Genomic DNA, 18,431 nt, shown 5'->3' with positions numbered 1-18,431 from the left:
TGATGCGCTGCAGGCGGGCGAAGCGAGCAGGTCCGGGTCAGCTGGCTTGCGGCCAGACCTGACCCGGGCGAGAGCCTTCTCGAGGCGATGCCCCATGTTAGGCTCGAGCCACCTGCTCAGACTGCGAGCCCTCAGACAGCACGGACGACGACAACGGAGCAATGGATGATATGGGAGTGGTATACAAATGATGCGGGCGCGAGACAGGAAGAATGGAGATGGAAGGGGCCCGGCAATGAGGCCGCATGGAAGCGAAGGAGAGGAGCAGAGAGTCTCACGACGTGGCAGCAGTCTGCGCAGCCGCTGGTGCCGCCGCAGGCAACGCCGGCGAAGACGCCGCACTGGCTGTGATGCCAAGCTCGGGTCCGAGAGAGCGTACCAGCTCGTCGCCGTTGATCATGTTGGTGGTCGCAATGACGAAGCGCCGCGTGCGCGTCTGGCGCGACATGAAGCGCAGCGCGGCGACCTCGGCATACGTGACGCCGCCGAGGAAGAGCACGATGGTGGTGCTGATGGCCTCGTCGCCTGGCGCGACGGTCGCGGTGGAAGCAGGTGGCAGACGAGGTGTGAAGGAGGAGGAGGCGGAGGCGGCGGCTGCGGCGGCAGCAGCGGAAGCGGCCTTGGATGTCGTGCCGGGTTGCGCACGAACGCTTCCCGAGGTACTACCGCTACTGCCGGTCGTACTGGAGCGCTGCTCCTCGTCGACTGTAGCGCCCGGCAGCGCAGCCAGTACCTCCTCGAATCCCTTCCAGCCCACGATCGCATGAGCCCGCGGGAGAGGCGCCGTCGCGTTGCGCTTGGTGCCGGCGCCCGCAGTATCAAGCAGCGCCTCCTTCTGCGTCACTGCTTGCACGAGGCGTACCGAGAGTGGCGCGTAGCCGGAGAAGACGTAGCTGATGTCGCGCGGCTGCTTCTCGTCGACGTCGTCGTTGACCAGCTTCAATGGTGCGCGCGATGCGGCAAAGCCGGACACTGGCGCGCCGCGAGGCAGTGACGCAGGCGCTCGAGAGAGGAGGCCCACTTTGCTGAGCGCCAGAAGCAGAGGTAGATGCTCATATCCGTACGTCTGCAGGACTTCGCGCGTCATGCTCTCGAGTGCTTTAGCCTTGATGCCGCCGCCTACGACCGAGAGCAAGCAGAGCAGTCGCAGCACCAGGAGCAATGGCGCTTCAGCGTGCACGAGACTCTCGATGGCCGTCAGTTGCGCAGGCAGCTCGAGGCCCGCAACGATGTTCTGTTGGATCTCGAGCGAGGCGTTGAACTCTGCCGTCGTGGTGGCGGCCATGAGCCGTTCCGTGAGACTTGTATGAAGACGTAGACCCGCATGATGGCTTTGTAGTCCACCCAATCGTCCAACGAAAGCGCGCATCTGAGCCACCGTCTGTGCAGCATGTCGGCCCTCGTAATCCGCCGTCAGACGCTGCGCGGCGCGATGGAGAGCCTCGCCGACGACGCTGAAGTTGAGATCGCGCAGCTCGCCGAAGAGGACGTCGGAGGTGGCGTCGAGACGATGCTTCTTCTGCTTGGGCGCAGACGTCATTTGCAAGGGCGTGCCGCTGCCCGAGGGCGCTGCGGCGCCACTGCCCCCCGCGCCGGGAGTGCCCGGTGCCGTAGTGCTGAGCAACGATGCGTCCACCTCGACGTGGGCTGGGCAGGCAGGTGAGCACATGAAGACCCGGTAATGCTCGCATGCGCTCGACTCACCACTCTTGATGCCGACAAATTCATCGACGAGACCTTCGTAGGTAAGCTGGCTGCACAGCGGCGTTGCTAGATCTGTGGTGCGGTCCAGCACGACGAGACAGTCGACGACGGAGCTGGTATTTGTGAGCGCTGGGTTCGTCGGGTCTGCCGCGAGTGCTTCTCTTCGCTGACGCAGCATAAGGGTCGCCAGCCGCTGCAAACGAAGACGGGACGGTCAGCATTGTCGAGGTCCGCACTGCTGGCGCCTCATGCTCAACTCTCACCTGCGCAGCATCGCCCTTGCCCACTATCCTCGGAAACGCTCCCCACAGATGCTGCAGCGTCATGCAAGCCAACGCCGTCTCATGCAGCCCTCCCAAATCTCCATCTCGCCAGATGCGGCTCCACGCACGCGGGTCTTCGAGCGAGAGCAAGTCCGACTCGAGCGGGATGAGCTCGAGCGGAAGGTCGTGCAGATGCACGTCGGCGAGAAGCGGCGTTGAAGAGGAGGAAGAGAGCGTGGAGAGGAGATGCAGCGAGAGCTCGGTGCGGCGAGGCGAGAGAAGGAGATGGTAGGTGTGCGCCAGGGAACTGCCGGACGCTGCTCGATCAGCCGCCACGTGGCCTGAGCGAAGCAAGGTCAGTCAAACGCTCGTCCGCCTGCAAAGCCAACGGGAAGCGAGCAGAGGAATGTCCGCGGATCCAGGCCGCTGCATCGTCGTCTTCAAAACGCTGCGGGAGAACAAGGAACAAGGCGGATCTCGACGGGCAACGAGCCCAGCTGCGCAGCCCCGGAGAGGGCGCGCTGCCAGACAAGCCACGGTCGTCGAGAGGAGAGTGAATGTACGGAACTTGACTGACCCGGCGACGCATAGTTGAAAATGAGAGACGCCGGGCTAATTTTGTCCGAGAAGGGAGCGGGAGAGACGCAACAAAGAGCGAGAGCAAGCATCCAAGAGCCGCGGCAGATGGACAGCAGGGCCTACTCGCCACCACGAGGCCGCCGCAGCGCATCTCCAGCCTGTACTCACCAGCGACGACCCTCAGCCACTTCGCGTCCGGTCTGCAGACATAGACGACCGCTCTCGTCGGCGCGCTGACCATCTGTTCCTTCGTGCTTGAGCCCTTTTCCTTGGGCTCCTCCAGCCAGAACATGCGTTCCACGCCATGTTGCCGCAGCGCGCCTACGTCGGCGACGAGGCCCAACGGACCCGCGAGAGAGGCGTCCAGGAGCAGCGTCTTGCCCTCCGGGATGGCATCGAGTGCGGAGAGGAGCGCGCGGAGAGCGAGAGCGCGCAGTGGCGAGACGTCGAGACCGCCAGCGACGGGGGTCGAGGTGGACGGCGCCGTCATTGGAGCGAGGCGACGGCGATGGTGGTGGAAAGGCAGGAAGGGCAGCGCGCACGGTGCGCGGATGCGACGGCGGGCGTGACGCGGGACTCGGGAGACGCGGCAAGCACCCGCTCCTCCCGCCTGACCCCCCTCCTGATGCCCTTCGCCAGCTCCGCTTACTAGTCGCCGCTCCTGTCGAACTGCGTTCGGCACTGCTGGTCAGCTGCCTGACCATTCCATCCCACGCCGCCTCGAATGCACTGCTCTCACTCGTCAGCCGGGCCGCCGATGCGCGAAGAGCGATGTCAAGCGCCTTGCCTGCGTGCTGTGCGTCGTCCATGGCTCGGCCTGCTCTCCTCTCACAGCCGAGCCGAGAGTTCTCGTGACTTGCAGCTCTAGACACACCAGCGATGCGGGCAAGCGTGGAGCTTCCCCTTGCTCGCTTTGTCCCTCGGAGCCTTGCCTCCGCCTTTGTCCTTTTTCGCGACCCAATCGCGATCCCATCTGCGTCTCCTTGTCCACAAGCCGTGCTTACGCGTCCATCTCTCCATCCCATGTGCCTCCATTGTCGCACGCGGCTGCGAGACAAGCGAGTGTCGCAGCACCGGCGAGTCGAGGCGGCGTTGCAAGCCAGCACTCGAGCACGTGAGGCCATGCCGCCCGTCCATGCCGCGTGGCTTGCTCCCCTCCGCACCTCGCCGTGCGCTACCCAAGTCGCCGATGCTCTAGCGTCTCGGATGGGTCTCGTCGCGAGAGCCTGATGCTGCAGCTGTGCGCTGGCAGTGGAGTCGAGCTGCGGTGCAGGTGTGTGGTCTCGAGGTGCCGCGGCCGAGACCGGCGAGGTGCGGGGACGCAGTGCCCGCGGCGTGGCGCGAGGCAGCATGCAGGGGTTCGGCGCGCGGCGGGGATGGCGGCGGAGCGGCGGTGGATGATCGACGGCTGGCATGGCAGCAGCGTGCAGGCGAGGTGCTGCTCCCGCTCCAAGGCACGGCAGCACGCCGCGAGGACATCAGCCACGCCTCGTCGACGCGCGCACCGAAGACTCCGCTCTGCAGCTGCGTGGCCGACGGCGAGAGGCGATCCAAGGACGGCGTGCATCGAGCATGCTGCAGCTGAGGGCGCGGGAGGTGTTGGAGTGTCGACTTGCGCCACAGGGCTCCCGCCGCAGCGCTTGGCGGCAGCAGGCGACAGACAGAGAGGAGCCGCGCCGCCGCCCTCGAGGGCTGGATATTCAGCGCGCACCCTCGCGCAGCGTGCAGCAAACTCAGCGCTGCGACACCTGCCCCCTTTGTGGGCTCGCAGCTGTGCTTGGCACGTACGCAGCCGGCATCGCGGCTCGCGGGCATGCTGGGGCGGCATGGATGCTCAGCCGGCGTCTGGCTCCGGGGGAGCGGAGGCAAGGCAGCCGTGATGAAGGCGCGACGGCGGCGAGCGAAGGCGCAGCGCCAGAGCAGCCACGCCCGTTGGGAGCGGCTCGGCGGCAGAGCGGCGCCTCTCTTTACCCGTGCCTCCGCTTCTCTCATCATCATCACCACCACCACCTCACCCTCTCTTCCCTCGGCTCCCTCCCCTTCCGGAATCCCTTGGTCGACCTCTTCACTCACCCTCGACAACTCAGTTCTCCAACACACACTCTCTTTGTCGTGCCTCTCGGTCTCTCTCACGCTCACTCAGCACCCACACAACACCAACTCACGCTCTTTGTTCCCTCTCTCGCTCACCTCTCCGAAACTCCTCGCACTGCTCATCATGCGCTTCACCGCTACGCTCTCCTCTGCGCTCGTCGCCGTCGCCTTTGCCTCGAGCGCCGTCGCTCAGGCGCCGGCCGATGTTGACGGTCTCGAGGACCGCAGCATCGCCATCCCTCTGCGTCGCCGTCACGCCGGCCTGCGCCACGGCGCTCTCGACGCGCGCGATGGCTCCGGCGCCGCCGACATGGCCGCCATCGAGCGCGCCATGGTGCACATCGAGCGCCGCTACGGCAACGCCTCTGCCCCCGCCGTCGTTGCTCGGGCCGAGCGCGCCGAGAAGCGCTGGGTCAACATCGTCGCTGCAGCTGCTGGCGCGGCTGATGCGTGGGAAGACACCATCGCCGCACTGAAGGACTCTGCGCACGGTGGTGTGGCCCAGAACACTGGCACCGGATCGTCCAAGACGACCAAGTCGAGCAACTCGGCCAGCGAGGCCAAGAACCGCATCGCAATGAAGCAGGACGGGCCCGCCGTGTCGGCCGTCGCGCCGCTGCGCAACGTCGTCATGTCGAACAACCGCGAGCTCGAGTTCCTGGCCGAGATCAAGATCGGCACGCCGGCGCAGAGCTTCTGGCTGGACCCTGACTCTGGCAGGTGAGTGGTGCACGCCAGACGGCAAGGTACGTCCCTGCTGTGCATGTTCATCGACTGACCATGCCTTGCTATCAGCGCCGATCTCTGGGTCAAGGGCACCGACTGCACCTCGTCCTCCTGCGGCACCTCCTCTCGCACGCGCTACAACCAGTTCAAGTCGTCGTCGTACTCCGACACGCCCGGCTCGAAGAAGTTCAGCCTGCAGTACGGCATCGGCGGCGTCTCTGGCCGTCTTGTGCGCGACAACGTCCGCCTCGGCAGCGTGCGCATGCCCGGCATGACGATTGGTCTCGCCAACAAGGTCTCGCCCGACTTTGCCAACGACCCGGCCGACGGCATCCTCGGCCTCGGCTACCGCGCCATCGCCTCGGCGCACCAGAAGCCCTTCATCGTGCGTGCCGCCGAGCAAAACCATCTCTCGCGTCCCATCGCCTCCTTCGCCTTCGGCCGGCGACTGAGCGGCACCGACAACAAGTCGGAGATGCGCATCGGCGCCGTCAACCGTGGGCTCTACAGCGGCAAGACGACGTGGTACCCGGTGACACAGCAGGCATACTGGCAGTTCGCATTCGACTCGTTCGGCGCGCAGGGCAAGAATGGCCTGCAGCGCAGCGAGGGCATCATCGACACTGGCACCTCGCTCATTGCCATGCCCGCCGAGGATGCCGCGACGTTCTGGGCCGACGTGCCTGACTCGCAGTTCGACGAGGAGAGCGGCACCTACACGTTCCCCTGCTCCACCAAGGTCAACGCCGTGCTGCGCATGCCCGGCGGCCAGACGATCAGCCTCAACAACAAGGACATCAACCTTGGCACGGACGGCGTTGGCTCGCCCCGCTGCGTCGGCGCCATCACGGCGAGCAACACGCCCGGACAGACCATCTTTGGCCTGGCGATGCTCAAGAACATCTACACGGTGCTCGACTTTGGACAGAACCGCATCGGTCTGGCCACGCTCAAGCTCTAGGCGTCGTCGTCGTTTCGCGCATGGCCCTCGAATCTCTCGCACACACACTGACCGCGCTACGCATCCCTTCCCCCCGTCACCCGTAACGGGCCTTGTACATTTCTTGCTCTAGTCTAGTCTGACAATCGCCAACGTGGTTCACACCGTGCCTCTTCTGCCTGTCCCATGACCGCCGTGCTGAGACCGGCGTCGATTGTGGTAGCGTGGCAGCGACGAGGGCAGCTTCGTTGGGCATGCCAGTCGAGTGTATCTTCTCAAAAACAGTCGAGTGCAGACAGACGCGCCACGGAGAAGGCGGCGGGCGCTTTCAGGCGCAGAAGACGTGAGAAGAGCCGGCGGCTGTCTGACTTCGCTTGCGAACTCGAGAAGAGCTCGGCTCTCTTCGCTCGGCGTTCGGCGCCGCGGCAGGCGGTGCGGCATGGCACGCCCCCGATCGCGACTGTGAACCGGAGGCACGTGGCAAGGCTCTCAGCGCTGCCTGCCGCTAGGCAGCGGCGTGAGGTGCAAGCGAGGTGAGCAGGTGGCTGAGCGCTGCGGCGGCGGGCGACGAGAGCAGCCCTGCAGGCATCAGGGCACGGGAGGAGAAGGCACACCGGACTTTAGGGGCCACGCCCGGACGTAAGCCGGCGGACCGCGCGGGTGCTGCTGAGCTGCTGTCTGCTCGGCAGCAGCCCGGCAGCGCTGACGTGGCACCTTGCGCTCGCTGCATTCTTCGTCGAGTCATGCTGCGTCGCTGCGATGTGTCCTGCTGACTGCGGAGAGAGGGTCGGGAGAGGGACGGGCAGAGAGGCAAAGGCGAGCCCGGCTGCGGCGCCGAAATTAGCAGCGCGGCGTGGGAGCAGCGCCCCTCGGCCGGCTGGCTGCCCGGCGATACGGCGGCGAGGGCCGGACAGGGAGCTGCGCCGCTGCCACGCGCGCAGCCGCCGCGACGCCTCTCACCTCTCACGACCATCATCCCATTGCGCGCAGCACACCGTCACCTCACTCCACGCCCGTACGGCACACGTCTCTTCGCTTTCGCCTGCCTCTTCTCGTATCAGCGCGCTCTGGGCCACTCGCGCAACATGGCGTCCGCCTCGCGCCCGTCCGGCGCACACGAGTATCGCGACGAGCTCGCCTCGCCCTCCGACGACGACATGGGCGACACCTCGGAGCAGCATCCCGAGCCCAGCAGCCGCGGTCCGCCGCGCAAGCGCAACCGTGCAGCGCTGAGCTGCACGCTGTGCAGACAGCGCAAGGTCAAGTGCGACCGCGTCATCCCATGCTCGCAGTGCGTCAAGCGCGGAGACGAGCAGTACTGCCATCTCGACCCGCACAAGAAGGGCCCGTCCAACAGCGCCCGTCCAAGCGGCGAGCATGCACACGCGCGAGCTTCGCACTCCCACCCGCACACGTCGCAGGCGCCTGCCGTGCCCTCGACGCTCTCGCCTGAGCGTCATGGCGTGCACTCCGCGCACGCACCGCCGCCGCCGCAGCCGCCGCGACGCAGCGAGCATGCGTACTATCCTTCGTCTAGCGCAGCACCTACGCTTCCGCCCGCGGGCTCGCCGGCGGCCGCAGACCCGTACGAGGTAGCGGCGATCAAGCAGCGCCTGGCGCAGCTCGAAGCGGCGCTTGCGGCGCAGGCACCTCGCATGCCCGACGCGGCCATGGCGCCGCAGCACGGCTACGAGGCCGCGTCGGGCCCATCGCGCTTCCCTCTCGCCTCTTCGGCATCGCAGAGCAGCTTCGTTGCGCCGGGCGTCTCGCCATATCCCGCGTCGCCGCCTGTGAGCACAGGCTCAGGCGCACGAAGCAGCGCATCAGCGCAGGCGCCCGGCTACTGGCCGCAGAGTCTCTTCTCGCAGCACGACGGTGTCACGCGTCTGCCACCGCTCGGCGCGCCCAGTCCCGGCGGCGGCACAGGCAGCAGCTTCCCGTTCGACGCGCGCTTCGGACGCAGCCAGAGCGTCGCCAGCTCGAACGGCACGGCGCCCAGCACTCGCACCGGCGGCGGCGACGAGCGCGCTGCTAGCCAGAGCAGCCGTGCAGGTGAGTATGCTGCAGCCGCGGCGGCGATCAAGGGCGACGTCGACAGCGACACGGAAGATGCGGCGCTCGTGCTCGAAGGCCTGGCCATGGGCGGTCGCAGTCGCAACGGACCCGGCCCGCCGTGCCCAGCGCAGCAGAGCAAGGGCCGCGGCGTGGTGCCCGACGGCGCAGCATCGGTCCGCTGCCCGCCCGAGGAGGACGTGATCCGCCGCAAGCCGCACCGCGTCATCCAGGACTTTGTGGATGCCGACAAGAGCGTCGACATCATGTCGACTGGCGTGCTCTCGCGCGTTGGCGTCGATGCGACCATGACGGACACGGCCTCGGTGCCGGACGAGGAGGAGAGCAAGGACAAGCCGTCCGCATGCCCGGGCGAGGCGGGCGGCGGTGGAGGCGGCAAATGTCCGAGCCAGGCAGAGATTGATGAGCTGAAGGACCTGCCGTTGGATGCGACGGTCGACAAGCACGGCAAGAGCATCTCGCCGGCAAAGACGGTCTGTCGACTGCTCTCGTCGAAGCCCGACACGCTGCTGCGCCTGGTCAGCGGCCCCGAGACGCACCTCGGATGGGGCATCGGCTGGGCGTTCACGGCCGCCGAGGCGGCAGGAGATCTGCTCAGCGTGCAGAAGCTCAAGGGATGCCCGGGCGCCCAACAGCGCGAGGCGGTGCTGCGCGCCATCATCCGTAGTCTGCCGTCTAAGGAGGTGGCGGACCACCTCGTCAACGTGTAGTGAGTGGAAAGAAGCGCAAGCCTAGCAGCATGCAGCAGCTGACGCTTTCGCCTCCAGTGACTCTCGCGTCAAGGTCATGGCCGGCATGACGATCCACATGCCATCGTTCCGCAAGGAGCTCGACGCGCTCTACGCGCTCGACTCAGTGGAGAAGAAGGCGCGCGTCGTCAACATCGTCGATCCTGGATGGCTGGCGCAACTGCTCAGCGTCTTTGTGCTGGCACTGCACTTCCATCCTTGCGAAGAGTCGCCGACGAGGAACCTCGTCATGCACCTCTTCGACGGTCGCACGGTGCATCTGTGGCGTTCCGCCGCCCATACCTGCCTCGTGCTGGCGCGCTATCAGACGAGCTCGTCGCTCGCGGTGCTCGTCACCATCATGTGAGTGTGCCTGGCGTCGTACCTGGCGATGTGCGTGCGTTGCGGCGTCGCTGACTCGCTACCATCAGCCACCTCAATTTGCACTCGGCGGGCAGTGGACGTGACGACACGCGCTTCCTCTCGATTGCGAGTGAGTCGCACTCTGGCCCGTGCTGCCCGCTCGCCCGCTGACCCCTTGCGGCAGTCTCGAACGCCCGCGAGATGGGCCTGCACCGCCTCAACATGAAGGAACGCCAGCCCAAGGCGGGCGAGGAGCTCGGCGTGCAGATCCGCCGCGAGATGGCCAAGCGCATCTGGTGCGCGCAGGCCAGCGCTGTCAGCATGTGCGCAGAGGCTGACGCTTCATCGCAGGGCCATGCTCGTCATCAAAGACTGGGGCAGCGCCTCCAACGAGCACAACACGTACGCGATTCACCCTGATCGTGAGTGCGCCGTGCTGTGTATGCCGAAGGCTGCGCTGACCTGCTTGCCGCTGCAGAGTACAACACGCCGCCGCCGCTGAACCTCAACGACGACGACCTCTGCCAGCGGCCGCTGCCGGCCGAGCACCCGCTCAGCGTCTACACGGACATGAGCTTCAGCTTGATGCAGCTCAAGATCTCGCTTGTGGTGCGCGAGCACGTCGACCTGCAGAACCGGCGCGAGCGCGAGGGCAAGAAGCTGTCGCACGACGACATTGAGCAGCTCGACGCCGCATACCGACGCCTGCTCAGCAGCGACGACTGCGCCTTCTACCGCGTGGGCAGTGACGAGGGCGCCGGCACGCGTCTCGAGGTGGAGCGCTTCCTTGTGCAGCAGAGCATCTTCCATCGCCTGCTGCGTCTGCACCGGCCTAATCTCAGTTCGTCGCGCTCCAGCTGCGTGCTTCTGGCGCGCAGCATCCTCGACCTGCAGCGCCGCATCCGTCTGCGCTGCAGCATCGTCGACCGCCTCTTCCTCAACCTCGGCCAGAGCTTCTCGGCGGCCGTCGTACTTATCCTCGACCTGCTGCAGACGCGTCCCAATCCCTCGATGCGCGACCTGGTGCGCGGCGAGGTCGGCGAGGCCGTCAAGGCGCTGCGCCACGTCGCCTCGGCGAGTCACACATCGGAGCGCAGCATCCGCGTGCTCGAGGCGCTGCTGGCCGAGGAGCAGGCGCGCTGGGACGCCGGCGACAAGATCGGCGCAGAGCAGGCCGTCGGCGCACAGAAGCGCAAGCGCGACGCACCCAATGGCCAGCGCAAGAAGAACCTGCTCTCGCTGGCGCTGCGTGTGGCGCGCGCCGCCAACGGCCAGCAGCTGCCCGAGGACGTCGAGATGGCCGAGGTGGCGGCGCCTAGCGACAGCAGTGCGACAAACGACGCCGTGGCGCAGAAGGACGCGCAGTCGCGCGACCTCTTCGAGCAGCTCACGCAGGCCAACCCACGCCCGTACGAGCCGGCGTCGTTTGCGCACTTTGACGATCCCAACGCGAGCTCGAGCTACATGCCCGGCCTCGACTTCCTGCCGCTGACGCCGCCCGACGGCGATCCGTTCGACATCACAAAGTTCCTCGCCGAGTACGACTCGCCGCCCATGAGCGATGCGGCGAGCGCCCATGGCTCGACGCACGCGCCCGGCATGCAGCACAACGACTCCTTCGTGAGCAACAACAGCAGCAACGGCGCCATGCACAGTCGCAGCAGCTTCGGCGACGGCGGCAGCAGCAGCGGCTTCGACTTCAGCGGTGCCTCGGCTCAACACTCGCCGCAGACAAGCCTGGACTCGGGCGTCGGTGGTGCACCTAAGAGCGCCTCGCCGACGAACGGCAGCGGCGACAGTGCGGCCGATGCGCTGTGGGCTTGGATGTTGACGCAGGGCGTGCAGCCCGGCGGACGCCTCGAGGCTCCGCAGCAACAGGCGCCGCAGCCGCCCCTCGGCCAGCCCAAGTGGCAGGCGCCTTCGGCGGCGCAGACGCAAGCTGCTCGCATGCCCGGCCCCGCCAGCATCGCCGAGTGGGACTTCGATGCGCGTGCCGCCGCCGAGGCTGCATCTCGCGCCGGCGTCGCCACCTCATCGGCGATGAGCGCGCCCAACACTGCTGCAGCCGACCTCAGTCTCGCCGCCGCGCCTTCGCCTGCGAGCCTCGCCAACATCTTCGCGCACATCGGCGGTGGCGATGCGACGACTGCGCCGTCGAGCAGCCCGCTCAAACGCACCATGGCGACGACGCAGGACCCCGCCTCGTTGCAGGTCAGCACGCCGAGCGCCAACCTGCCCGGCTACAACCCCAACTACCTCAGCACACCCGGCGGCTGGGAGTTCAGCTTCGACCTGCTCTCATAGGCGCCAGGCACCTCGCTCGTCGACAGTCACCGCTTCTTATCTGAGCCGTTGCTCCTCTCTCTCCTCATGTTCGCATCCTCTTCTCCTTCGCGGCCGACCCGCCGGCCCTCTGTCTTTCTAGTCTCCTCTGCCTGTCCGCTATTTCCGCTGCGCATCTTTCTGTCGCAACCGCTGTCCTCTCTCTCTGTCTTTGTACCAACACCTTCGAATCTGACGGTCCTCTCGTCTCGCCTGTCGAGTGTCGCCGCGCGCAACCTCCATCGCTTCCCCTCTGACGTCAAGTCGTGACAAGGCAATCTGTGCAATTTTGTGTGCTGCCCTCGTCGTGCAAGAGAGAGCATCATCATCATCATCGTGCGCCCTCGCTCCCCCACCCAAGTCTCCTCCGCGCAACCCGCCCGCGCCACCTGCCATCTCCAGCGCACATCGCCCGCCCATCAGCACACGAGACCGCCCTACGACAGCAGCGTGAGGCGCGAAGCCACCTCTGCTTGTGCGCGCACGACGTTGGCGAGGTACGAGACCATGAGGACGTCCTGTGTGTGCGTCGCAGGGCCAGAAAGGAGGAGACAGAGTGAAGAAGGGCGAGAGCGTCAATAAGGAGGAGCTGATGGCGCACGCGACACTGCTTTCTCGATGCGGCTTCTGAGGCGCGAGAAGAGCCGCGCGTTCCTTGTGCTCTCGCGTCCTCTCTGGACAGCCTCCGAACCCGCGTTGCTTTCGAGCAGCACCGATGTCTTGCCTCGTCTGCTGCCCCTCTTTGCCCCGCCTTGTGTCGAGAGCCGCGAGTCATGCGCTCCCTTGTCTTCTACCCGCCGTAGAGCGGAATCAGACTCACCTGCAGATGGCTGTTGAACAGCGTCTCGAGCACGGTAGCACCCTCCTCATCCGTCTTCGCCGAGATCGGCACCGTGTTGACGGCATCGATCACAAAGCGTCCGACGACGGGATCGCCCTTGATCTCGCCCTTGATCACGGCGCGCACGTACTCGAGCACGCGCGCGAGCTGAGCCTGCACGGAACGCAAGGAAGAAGCCAGCGCTTCCATGTCCGTTTGCTGCACGCCGCCCGAGGAGGAGAGGAGGGAGAGAGCAGGCCGCTCGGACGGGGAAGAGAGCAGAGAGACGGGCAGAGGCTGGAAGAGAGTGTTCTCGGCTTTCGGAGTGAGACCCAATGGCGAGCTGATGGAGGAGCGAGTGTGAGTGGACAAGCGCAGAGGGAAGAAAGCGGCTGTTTGGCGAAGATGTAGACCGCCGAGGTTGAGTTCTCTTTGGAGACATCTCCTGCTGCTGAAAGCACAGCATGTAGCGCAGCATCTCGTCTCTGCACAAGACCACTCCCAGCCTCTTGCGTGCCATGCTGCTCCACCGCATCATCGCTGCCTTCCTCCCATCCATTTGCGCCGCCTGCCCCAAGCAGCCATCTACGCACCTAGTGTAAGCCTTGACGCCCACCTCTCCCTTCTCCACCGCAGTGTCCACCGTCAGGTGCACCGCGGGGTTGACGCCGCACTCCCGTGCGTAGAAGTCGTGGATGAGGGCGCTGTATGTGTTGAGAGTCGGCGTTGTCGCGTACCTATGCGAAGAGAGGAGAGGAGTCAGTCAAGCGCGCTTCGGGATCCGAGCTGGCACAACGTGCGCAGGCCACAAAGGCCGAGACAAAGGCGCAACCCGCTCCTCAGCTGACAAGTCTGCTCCCGTTCGGCAGGCCTTCCTGAGTGGAGCAACCACTGCATGGGCTCTCAGTCGCCTCGGTCGCCTCGTGCTGCCTCCGTACGCTTCAAGCTGCACGTCTGCCCTTCAATCGCATGCACGATCCCTCAGTCCGACAGCGCCGCATCTCCGTGCCTCCACCGCTTTGCGGCCCGCTGCTCGAACGGGGGGGGGGGGGGGGGGGGGGGGGGAGGGCGGCCAAAGACATGCACAGGGCGCTCCACAGCCCCGCAAGATGCGAGCTGCCAGCGAGTTGCAGACTCGCTCGCGCCAGCGTCTGTGCGCAAGCCGCATGATGCCCAGGCCAGGCCGCAGCGAGCAGTCGAGCCCCCCCCCCCCCCTTCGCACCCTCGCTCCGCACTCGTTCACAACGCAAGCCTCTCATGGGCAATCTGTCACTGCCCTGGCCCTCTTCCATACCATCCGCCATGCCCTCTCTCTCGCGCAGCAGCGGCGCGACTCACCAGCCAACGATGACCTCCTCCGGATGCACCTTGAGATGCAGGTCGAGCATCTGGCGGTGGTAGTCCATGTCGACCTGCACCTGCTCCTCCGTCTCGTTGTGCGGCACGGCAAACGCCGCGCGCACATCGACATCCTGCTCGCCCGCGCCGTTGCCGCTGGAGCGCACGCCGAGCAGCGTGCCGATGACGCGCGGGCCCGCGGTGGACGAGCGACGCAGGTAGTGGTCGAGGATGGTGAAGAGCGCGGAGGGGTGCAGCGAGACGCCCGAGGGCTGCCGGCCCGACGAAGCGGTCGGGGGCGTGAGCGTGAGGAAGGTGCGAGGACCGGAGAGAGACATGCTGGGCAAGTCGGCGAGGGGGAGAGAGGGGTGGAGAAGGATGGCCGAGGCGCGCAGTGGGAAGCCAAGGCGAGACAAGGCCGCCGCGAGAGGCGCGCACGTGACGGGAAGAAGTCTTCGCGCTCGCGGCGCTGCTGCGCGCGGCAGGCCGCCTGTCTTCGCGCCTCGCAGCCGAGCCGTGCGCGCCGCGCCAGCGAAAGTCGGCGCCGGGCAGCCGCGCCTGCTTCTGTCTCCTCACTCTCATCATCCCTTCAGGCCAAAGGCCGCCGATACTCGTCCTTGCCATCCCTCCCACGCATGCGTCGGTACGGGCGGTCTGGGCGAGTGGGAAGGTCCGCGCCCTCCTCCTCCCCCTGTTCCTCGCTCCCTTGACTCCACACCTCGCCTTTCGAGGCAACGCGTTCTCTACTTGCTGCGCAGAGGGACAGGCAATGTCTTCCAGCCGGAGCCGGCCCTTATGGGCCGAGTGGAGCGCACTACCAGAAACGTCCCTTGTCTCTCATCCTTCTTTCTCTCATTTCTTCGGGAAGCGAAGCACGCTCCGTCGCCGAAGACGCCCGCTGGGCCGAGGCTTGGACGTAACGAGCACTTCTCACGCGTAAGGACGCCGTCCTCCAGGATCGGAAGAGCGCAGAGTCGACTACTTCGGAGAGAAGTTGAGGAGGGCAGGGCTGAAACGGCGTCCACTGCCTTGTCTCCTGCTCGGCGAGGGAGAATGCGCGGGTGTGGGAGTCCTGGGTTTGGCGAATCGAGGTCCCTGTCTCCATTCGGAGACGCAGAGGAGGATGCAACGTCCGTTCGTCCTTGCTAAGTTCAAGAGGCGCAGTACGTCTATGCTTCAGTGCAATCGGTGGCGCCTCGTCTTGGGTCCTTGACGGGACACCGAGACGGGACAACTCGACGCGAGACTATTCTTGGCCTGAAGGGCTACCCGATGAGGGTTCTTGCGGTGAGAGGCTTGCTGCGTCGTCGCGCTGCAGGGCTTGCGTGGTGTACGCCGAGCGTGTGCGAATGCAGAGGTGCGGGCCCTGGCATGCTCGCAGCTCTCAGTCGCATGCCCTCGAGTACATCGGACGCACTCCAGCTCGACGGAGACCACAGGCTTCTCATCCCAACTTTTTCTTCACCCTCACGGAAGCTAGGGCTGTGCCATCGCTTCTGTTTCTGCCTGCTGTACAATGCAATCTCGTCTTCCTACTCTGTCCGTGTGTGCCGCTGCTTGATCAACACCCATTCGCTGGCTCTGCAGCTCGGCTGCTTGTCCCCGCGCCGTGCGCAGGCCGGGGCACCTTTCGCATGCGAGGCGGGGAACGGGCATGCTCCGTATCTAAGCTGAGCTTTACGGCACTCAGGCCTCCTGGTGCGGGCGGTGCGCCAGCGAGACTGCTCGATTCGGCCCGGCGACAGTAAGAGTCAGGGAGGGAAAAGGGCAAAGACACGATCGCACAATCTATTCCCATCCCCCACCCTCAGCCTCGACGAACAACAAAGAGCATCATCAGAGAAGCAGCGCAGCCAGCGGGCTCGCTGGCGCCGGCGCTGCACAGCAGCAAGCGCTCCCGCGGCGCGCGCAGGCGCAGCGCCTCGGCTTTACGAGCGGTAGAGGGCGCGCTTGGCGACCTTGACCACCAGTGCGGCATCCGGGAAGGCGAGGTCCTCGAGGTTCTTGGCGTACGGCGTGCCTAGAGGAAGAGACGAAGAGAGATGGGATGGGCGTGGCGCGTGGTCAGTGGGATGTGATGGGATGGCGGGAGTGCGGGAGAGGGGGAGGGGGCAGAAGGAGAAGGAAAGGGGAGCGCTAGTCGTTACGCCTTCGCCCGCCCTACGAGCTGTTCCTCGCTCCCCCACCTCGCTTCCCATCTCCCCATATATACGCCCTGACCAATCCCTCGAGCTCGTTACGACATGCGACTCACCGACATCGGCACCAGTGACGCGCTCGACGGGCGCGTCGAGGTGGTCGAATGCGTCACTCTCCATGATCTGCGCGCAGATCTCGCTGCCCACGCCGAACGCCGGGAAGCCGCCCTCGACGGTGACGAGGCGGTTCGTCTTCTTGACCGAGGCGATGATCTGCGCGAGTAGAGAGAGTCAGACGTCTGGGCGCAGCGCGAGGGTTGCCGCGGCGGGGCAAAGAATGACAGGGCCGTCGAGCTCGCTGCACATCCATGCCTGCCAATCACCAGCGCAGCGCCCTCTCTGCATGCCTGGCCCTGCCGCAGCTGGCCCCTTTCTGCCGTTTACACTCACCGTCTCGATGTCCAGCGGGCGGATGCTGCGCAGGTTGATGACCTCGGCCTCGATGCCCTCCTTGGCCAGCTCCGCCGCGGCGTTCATGCAGTGCGTGACGCCCAGGGTGTGCGAGACGAGGGTGATGTCCTTGCCCTCGCGCTCCACCTTGGCCTTGCCGATGGGCAGCAGGAAGTCGTCGCTCAGGCACTCCTCCGAGACGGGAAAGTTCATGCCGTAGAGAATCTCGTTCTCGAGAAACACGACGGGGTTGGGGTCGCGGATGGCGGCCTTGAGCAGGCCGCGGCAGTCCTCGGCGCTCCAGGGCGAGATGACCTTGAGGCCGGGAATCTGGCCGTACCACGCCGCGTAGTCCTGCGAGTGCTGCGCGCCCACACCGGCCGCGGCGCCGTTGGGACCGCGGAACACGATCGGGCACGGCACGTTGCCGCCCGACATGTAGTACGTCTTGCCGGCAGAGTTAACTATGTGGTCAATACTTTGCATGGCGAAGCTGCGAGCGGGGGGGCCGCGTCAGCGGCTTGGCGCACGGAGGCGCTGGCGTGGCGGCCGGGCAAACGCCGGCGATGCGCCAACAGATGCCGCCCCGGCAGCAGCGGCGCCTCGGGCACCGCTCCGGCGCGTACGAGGGCTCGCTGCAGTCGCACACTGGCTTGTTCTCCGCGCACTCACTTGAACGTCATGAACTCGCAGATCGGGCGCAGGCCGGCCAAGGCGGCGCCGATGGCGAGGCCGGTGAAGCCGGCCTCGGTGATGGGCGTATCGATGACGCGGCGCTCGCCGAACTTGTCCAGGAGGCCCTTCGTGATCTTGTAGGCGCCGTTGTCTGGGATGGAAGGGTGTTAGTCGAAGTGAGGAAAGAGAGGCTTGCAGCGCCTGGTCTGCGCCCGAGCCTGCCTAGCAGGCAACAGGATGGGCGCGTATGCCGCCTGCTGCGCCCGGGCCACACTTCTAGCTGTGGCAGTCCTTGAGTTGCTGCTCCGTCCTCCGTCCACGCAAGCGCAGTGCCCGAGCGTCCGGCGGGCCTGGATCTGCGCATCACCCTCCGCGTGTCCGTCCCTCCTTCCATCTCCTAGCTGTCCGGCAAGCGCCACTCACAGCGCGCGACCTCCTCGCCGAGCACAAAGACGCTGTCGTCGCGGATCATCTCCTCCTCCATGGCGCTGTTGATGGCGTCGCGCACCGTCATCTCCTTCTTTGCCGACGACGAGCTGCTGGCAAAGCGCTGCGCGACCGGCGCAGCGGCAGCCACGCGCGGGAGCGTGCTGGCGGCGCTGACGCGAGCGGCGCGGAGAGGAGCAGTGAGGGCGCTACGGAACATGGTGGAACCGAGGTGAATGGAGGAGGTGGGGGTGGGGAGACAAGCGCTTGGTCAGGCCAGGCCAGCGGAGAGATGCGCACAGGCGCACAATTCGCGCGCGGCGCCGCGCCGCGCCGAGGAAGAAGCCCTGCAGGCTGTCGGCGTGCTGCTGCTGCTGGCGGGCGTCGGCGCAGCTGCACCCACAACGCGCGCCGCCGCCGCCGCGGCGCGGCGCCGAGGAACTTCACGTCGCTCACCGACGGCGCGCCGGGCGCGGCCGTGCGAGCAGAGAGACCCCAGCATCTGGCATCGGGCCGCCAGCAGCCAGCCATCTCGCCTCTGCAGCGAGAAAGGCATCGCAGCGTGTATGCTACAGTCGCTCTGACTCCACGCCGCCATTCTGCTACCGCTTGCCTTTGCGCAGCCGGCGCGCTGCAGCGCTCGAGAGAGGCACCTCGCACGCCGCGAGCGCGCTTGCGCTGCTTTTGCCGCGGCACGCACGCCGACGGCGCCGAGCGGTGCGGTCCGGGCCGCACCGAGGCGCCGCCGCCGCGCCGCCGTGGCGTGCCTGACGCCGCCTCTGTGCTGCAGCT

At 66.4% G+C, this 18,431-nt stretch overlaps 5 protein-coding genes across 5 annotated transcripts; 2 read left to right on the top strand and 3 right to left on the bottom strand.

Annotated features, from left to right (window-relative positions):
- Window positions 1–149: 149 nt before the first annotated feature.
- FA09DRAFT_329885 (Sec1-like protein) lies at window positions 150–3,058 on the bottom strand. The gene is made up of 4 exons (XM_025742373.1): window positions 2,715–3,058; window positions 1,968–2,308; window positions 1,705–1,897; window positions 150–1,647 (listed from the first exon to the last, which is right to left on the bottom strand). Exons 1-4 carry the CDS (start codon window positions 3,034–3,036, stop codon window positions 275–277), a joined length of 2,229 nt encoding a protein of 742 aa, XP_025598564.1. The 5' UTR covers window positions 3,037–3,058; the 3' UTR covers window positions 150–274.
- Window positions 3,059–4,568: 1,510 nt separating this feature from the next.
- FA09DRAFT_329884 (acid protease) lies at window positions 4,569–6,363 on the top strand. The gene is made up of 2 exons (XM_025742372.1): window positions 4,569–5,360; window positions 5,436–6,363. The coding sequence occupies exons 1-2, from the start codon at window positions 4,765–4,767 to the stop codon at window positions 6,325–6,327; spliced, it is 1,488 nt and encodes a 495-aa protein (XP_025598563.1). The 5' UTR covers window positions 4,569–4,764; the 3' UTR covers window positions 6,328–6,363.
- Window positions 6,364–7,267: 904 nt separating this feature from the next.
- Window positions 7,268–11,994, top strand: FA09DRAFT_360550 (hypothetical protein). Its single transcript, XM_025745246.1, has 6 exons — window positions 7,268–9,088; window positions 9,147–9,470; window positions 9,539–9,600; window positions 9,655–9,766; window positions 9,822–9,892; window positions 9,949–11,994. Exons 1-6 carry the CDS (start codon window positions 7,392–7,394, stop codon window positions 11,772–11,774), a joined length of 4,092 nt encoding a protein of 1,363 aa, XP_025598562.1. The 5' UTR covers window positions 7,268–7,391; the 3' UTR covers window positions 11,775–11,994.
- Window positions 11,995–12,056: 62 nt separating this feature from the next.
- Window positions 12,057–14,310, bottom strand: FA09DRAFT_329882 (Mov34-domain-containing protein). The gene is made up of 4 exons (XM_025742371.1): window positions 13,951–14,310; window positions 13,206–13,349; window positions 12,613–12,955; window positions 12,057–12,310 (listed from the first exon to the last, which is right to left on the bottom strand). The coding sequence occupies exons 1-4, from the start codon at window positions 14,286–14,288 to the stop codon at window positions 12,230–12,232; spliced, it is 906 nt and encodes a 301-aa protein (XP_025598561.1). The 5' UTR covers window positions 14,289–14,310; the 3' UTR covers window positions 12,057–12,229.
- Window positions 14,311–15,754: 1,444 nt separating this feature from the next.
- FA09DRAFT_329878 (thiamine diphosphate-binding protein) lies at window positions 15,755–17,892 on the bottom strand. The gene is made up of 5 exons (XM_025742370.1): window positions 17,637–17,892; window positions 17,211–17,364; window positions 16,539–17,031; window positions 16,205–16,361; window positions 15,755–15,970 (listed from the first exon to the last, which is right to left on the bottom strand). The coding sequence occupies exons 1-5, from the start codon at window positions 17,857–17,859 to the stop codon at window positions 15,879–15,881; spliced, it is 1,119 nt and encodes a 372-aa protein (XP_025598560.1). The 5' UTR covers window positions 17,860–17,892; the 3' UTR covers window positions 15,755–15,878.
- Window positions 17,893–18,431: the final 539 nt, after the last annotated feature.

The sequence above is a fragment of the Tilletiopsis washingtonensis genome, assembly GCF_003144115.1.
Source record: "Tilletiopsis washingtonensis strain MCA 4186 unplaced genomic scaffold FA09scaffold_10, whole genome shotgun sequence".
Taxonomy (NCBI): domain Eukaryota; kingdom Fungi; phylum Basidiomycota; class Exobasidiomycetes; order Entylomatales; genus Tilletiopsis; species Tilletiopsis washingtonensis.
Note: the sequence above shows the minus strand (reverse complement) of the source record. Positions and strands in the feature narration are given on the sequence as shown.

Coding starts and splice junctions, on each gene's coding strand:
- FA09DRAFT_329885 (XM_025742373.1), bottom strand. CDS start 3,036: ATGACGGCGCCGTCCACCTCGACCCCCGTCGCTGGCGGTCTCGACGTC. Junction 2,309..2,714: donor GTGGCTGAGGGTCGTCGCTG/GTGAGTACAGGC, acceptor TGCTTCGCTCAG/GCCACGTGGCGGCTGATCGA. Junction 1,898..1,967: donor GCAAGGGCGATGCTGCGCAG/GTGAGAGTTGAG, acceptor CTTCGTTTGCAG/CGGCTGGCGACCCTTATGCT.
- FA09DRAFT_329884 (XM_025742372.1), top strand. CDS start 4,765: ATGCGCTTCACCGCTACGCTCTCCTCTGCGCTCGTCGCCGTCGCCTTT. Junction 5,361..5,435: donor CTGGACCCTGACTCTGGCAG/GTGAGTGGTGCA, acceptor CCTTGCTATCAG/CGCCGATCTCTGGGTCAAGG.
- FA09DRAFT_360550 (XM_025745246.1), top strand. CDS start 7,392: ATGGCGTCCGCCTCGCGCCCGTCCGGCGCACACGAGTATCGCGACGAG. Junction 9,089..9,146: donor GACCACCTCGTCAACGTGTA/GTGAGTGGAAAG, acceptor TTTCGCCTCCAG/TGACTCTCGCGTCAAGGTCA. Junction 9,471..9,538: donor GCGGTGCTCGTCACCATCAT/GTGAGTGTGCCT, acceptor CGCTACCATCAG/CCACCTCAATTTGCACTCGG.
- FA09DRAFT_329882 (XM_025742371.1), bottom strand. CDS start 14,288: ATGTCTCTCTCCGGTCCTCGCACCTTCCTCACGCTCACGCCCCCGACC. Junction 13,350..13,950: donor GAGGAGGTCATCGTTGGCTG/GTGAGTCGCGCC, acceptor CTCTTCGCATAG/GTACGCGACAACGCCGACTC. Junction 12,311..12,612: donor TGTTCAACAGCCATCTGCAG/GTGAGTCTGATT, acceptor ACGCACACACAG/GACGTCCTCATGGTCTCGTA.
- FA09DRAFT_329878 (XM_025742370.1), bottom strand. CDS start 17,859: ATGTTCCGTAGCGCCCTCACTGCTCCTCTCCGCGCCGCTCGCGTCAGC. Junction 17,365..17,636: donor CGGCGAGGAGGTCGCGCGCT/GTGAGTGGCGCT, acceptor CTTCCATCCCAG/ACAACGGCGCCTACAAGATC. Junction 15,971..16,204: donor CGTCACTGGTGCCGATGTCG/GTGAGTCGCATG, acceptor CTCTTCCTCTAG/GCACGCCGTACGCCAAGAAC.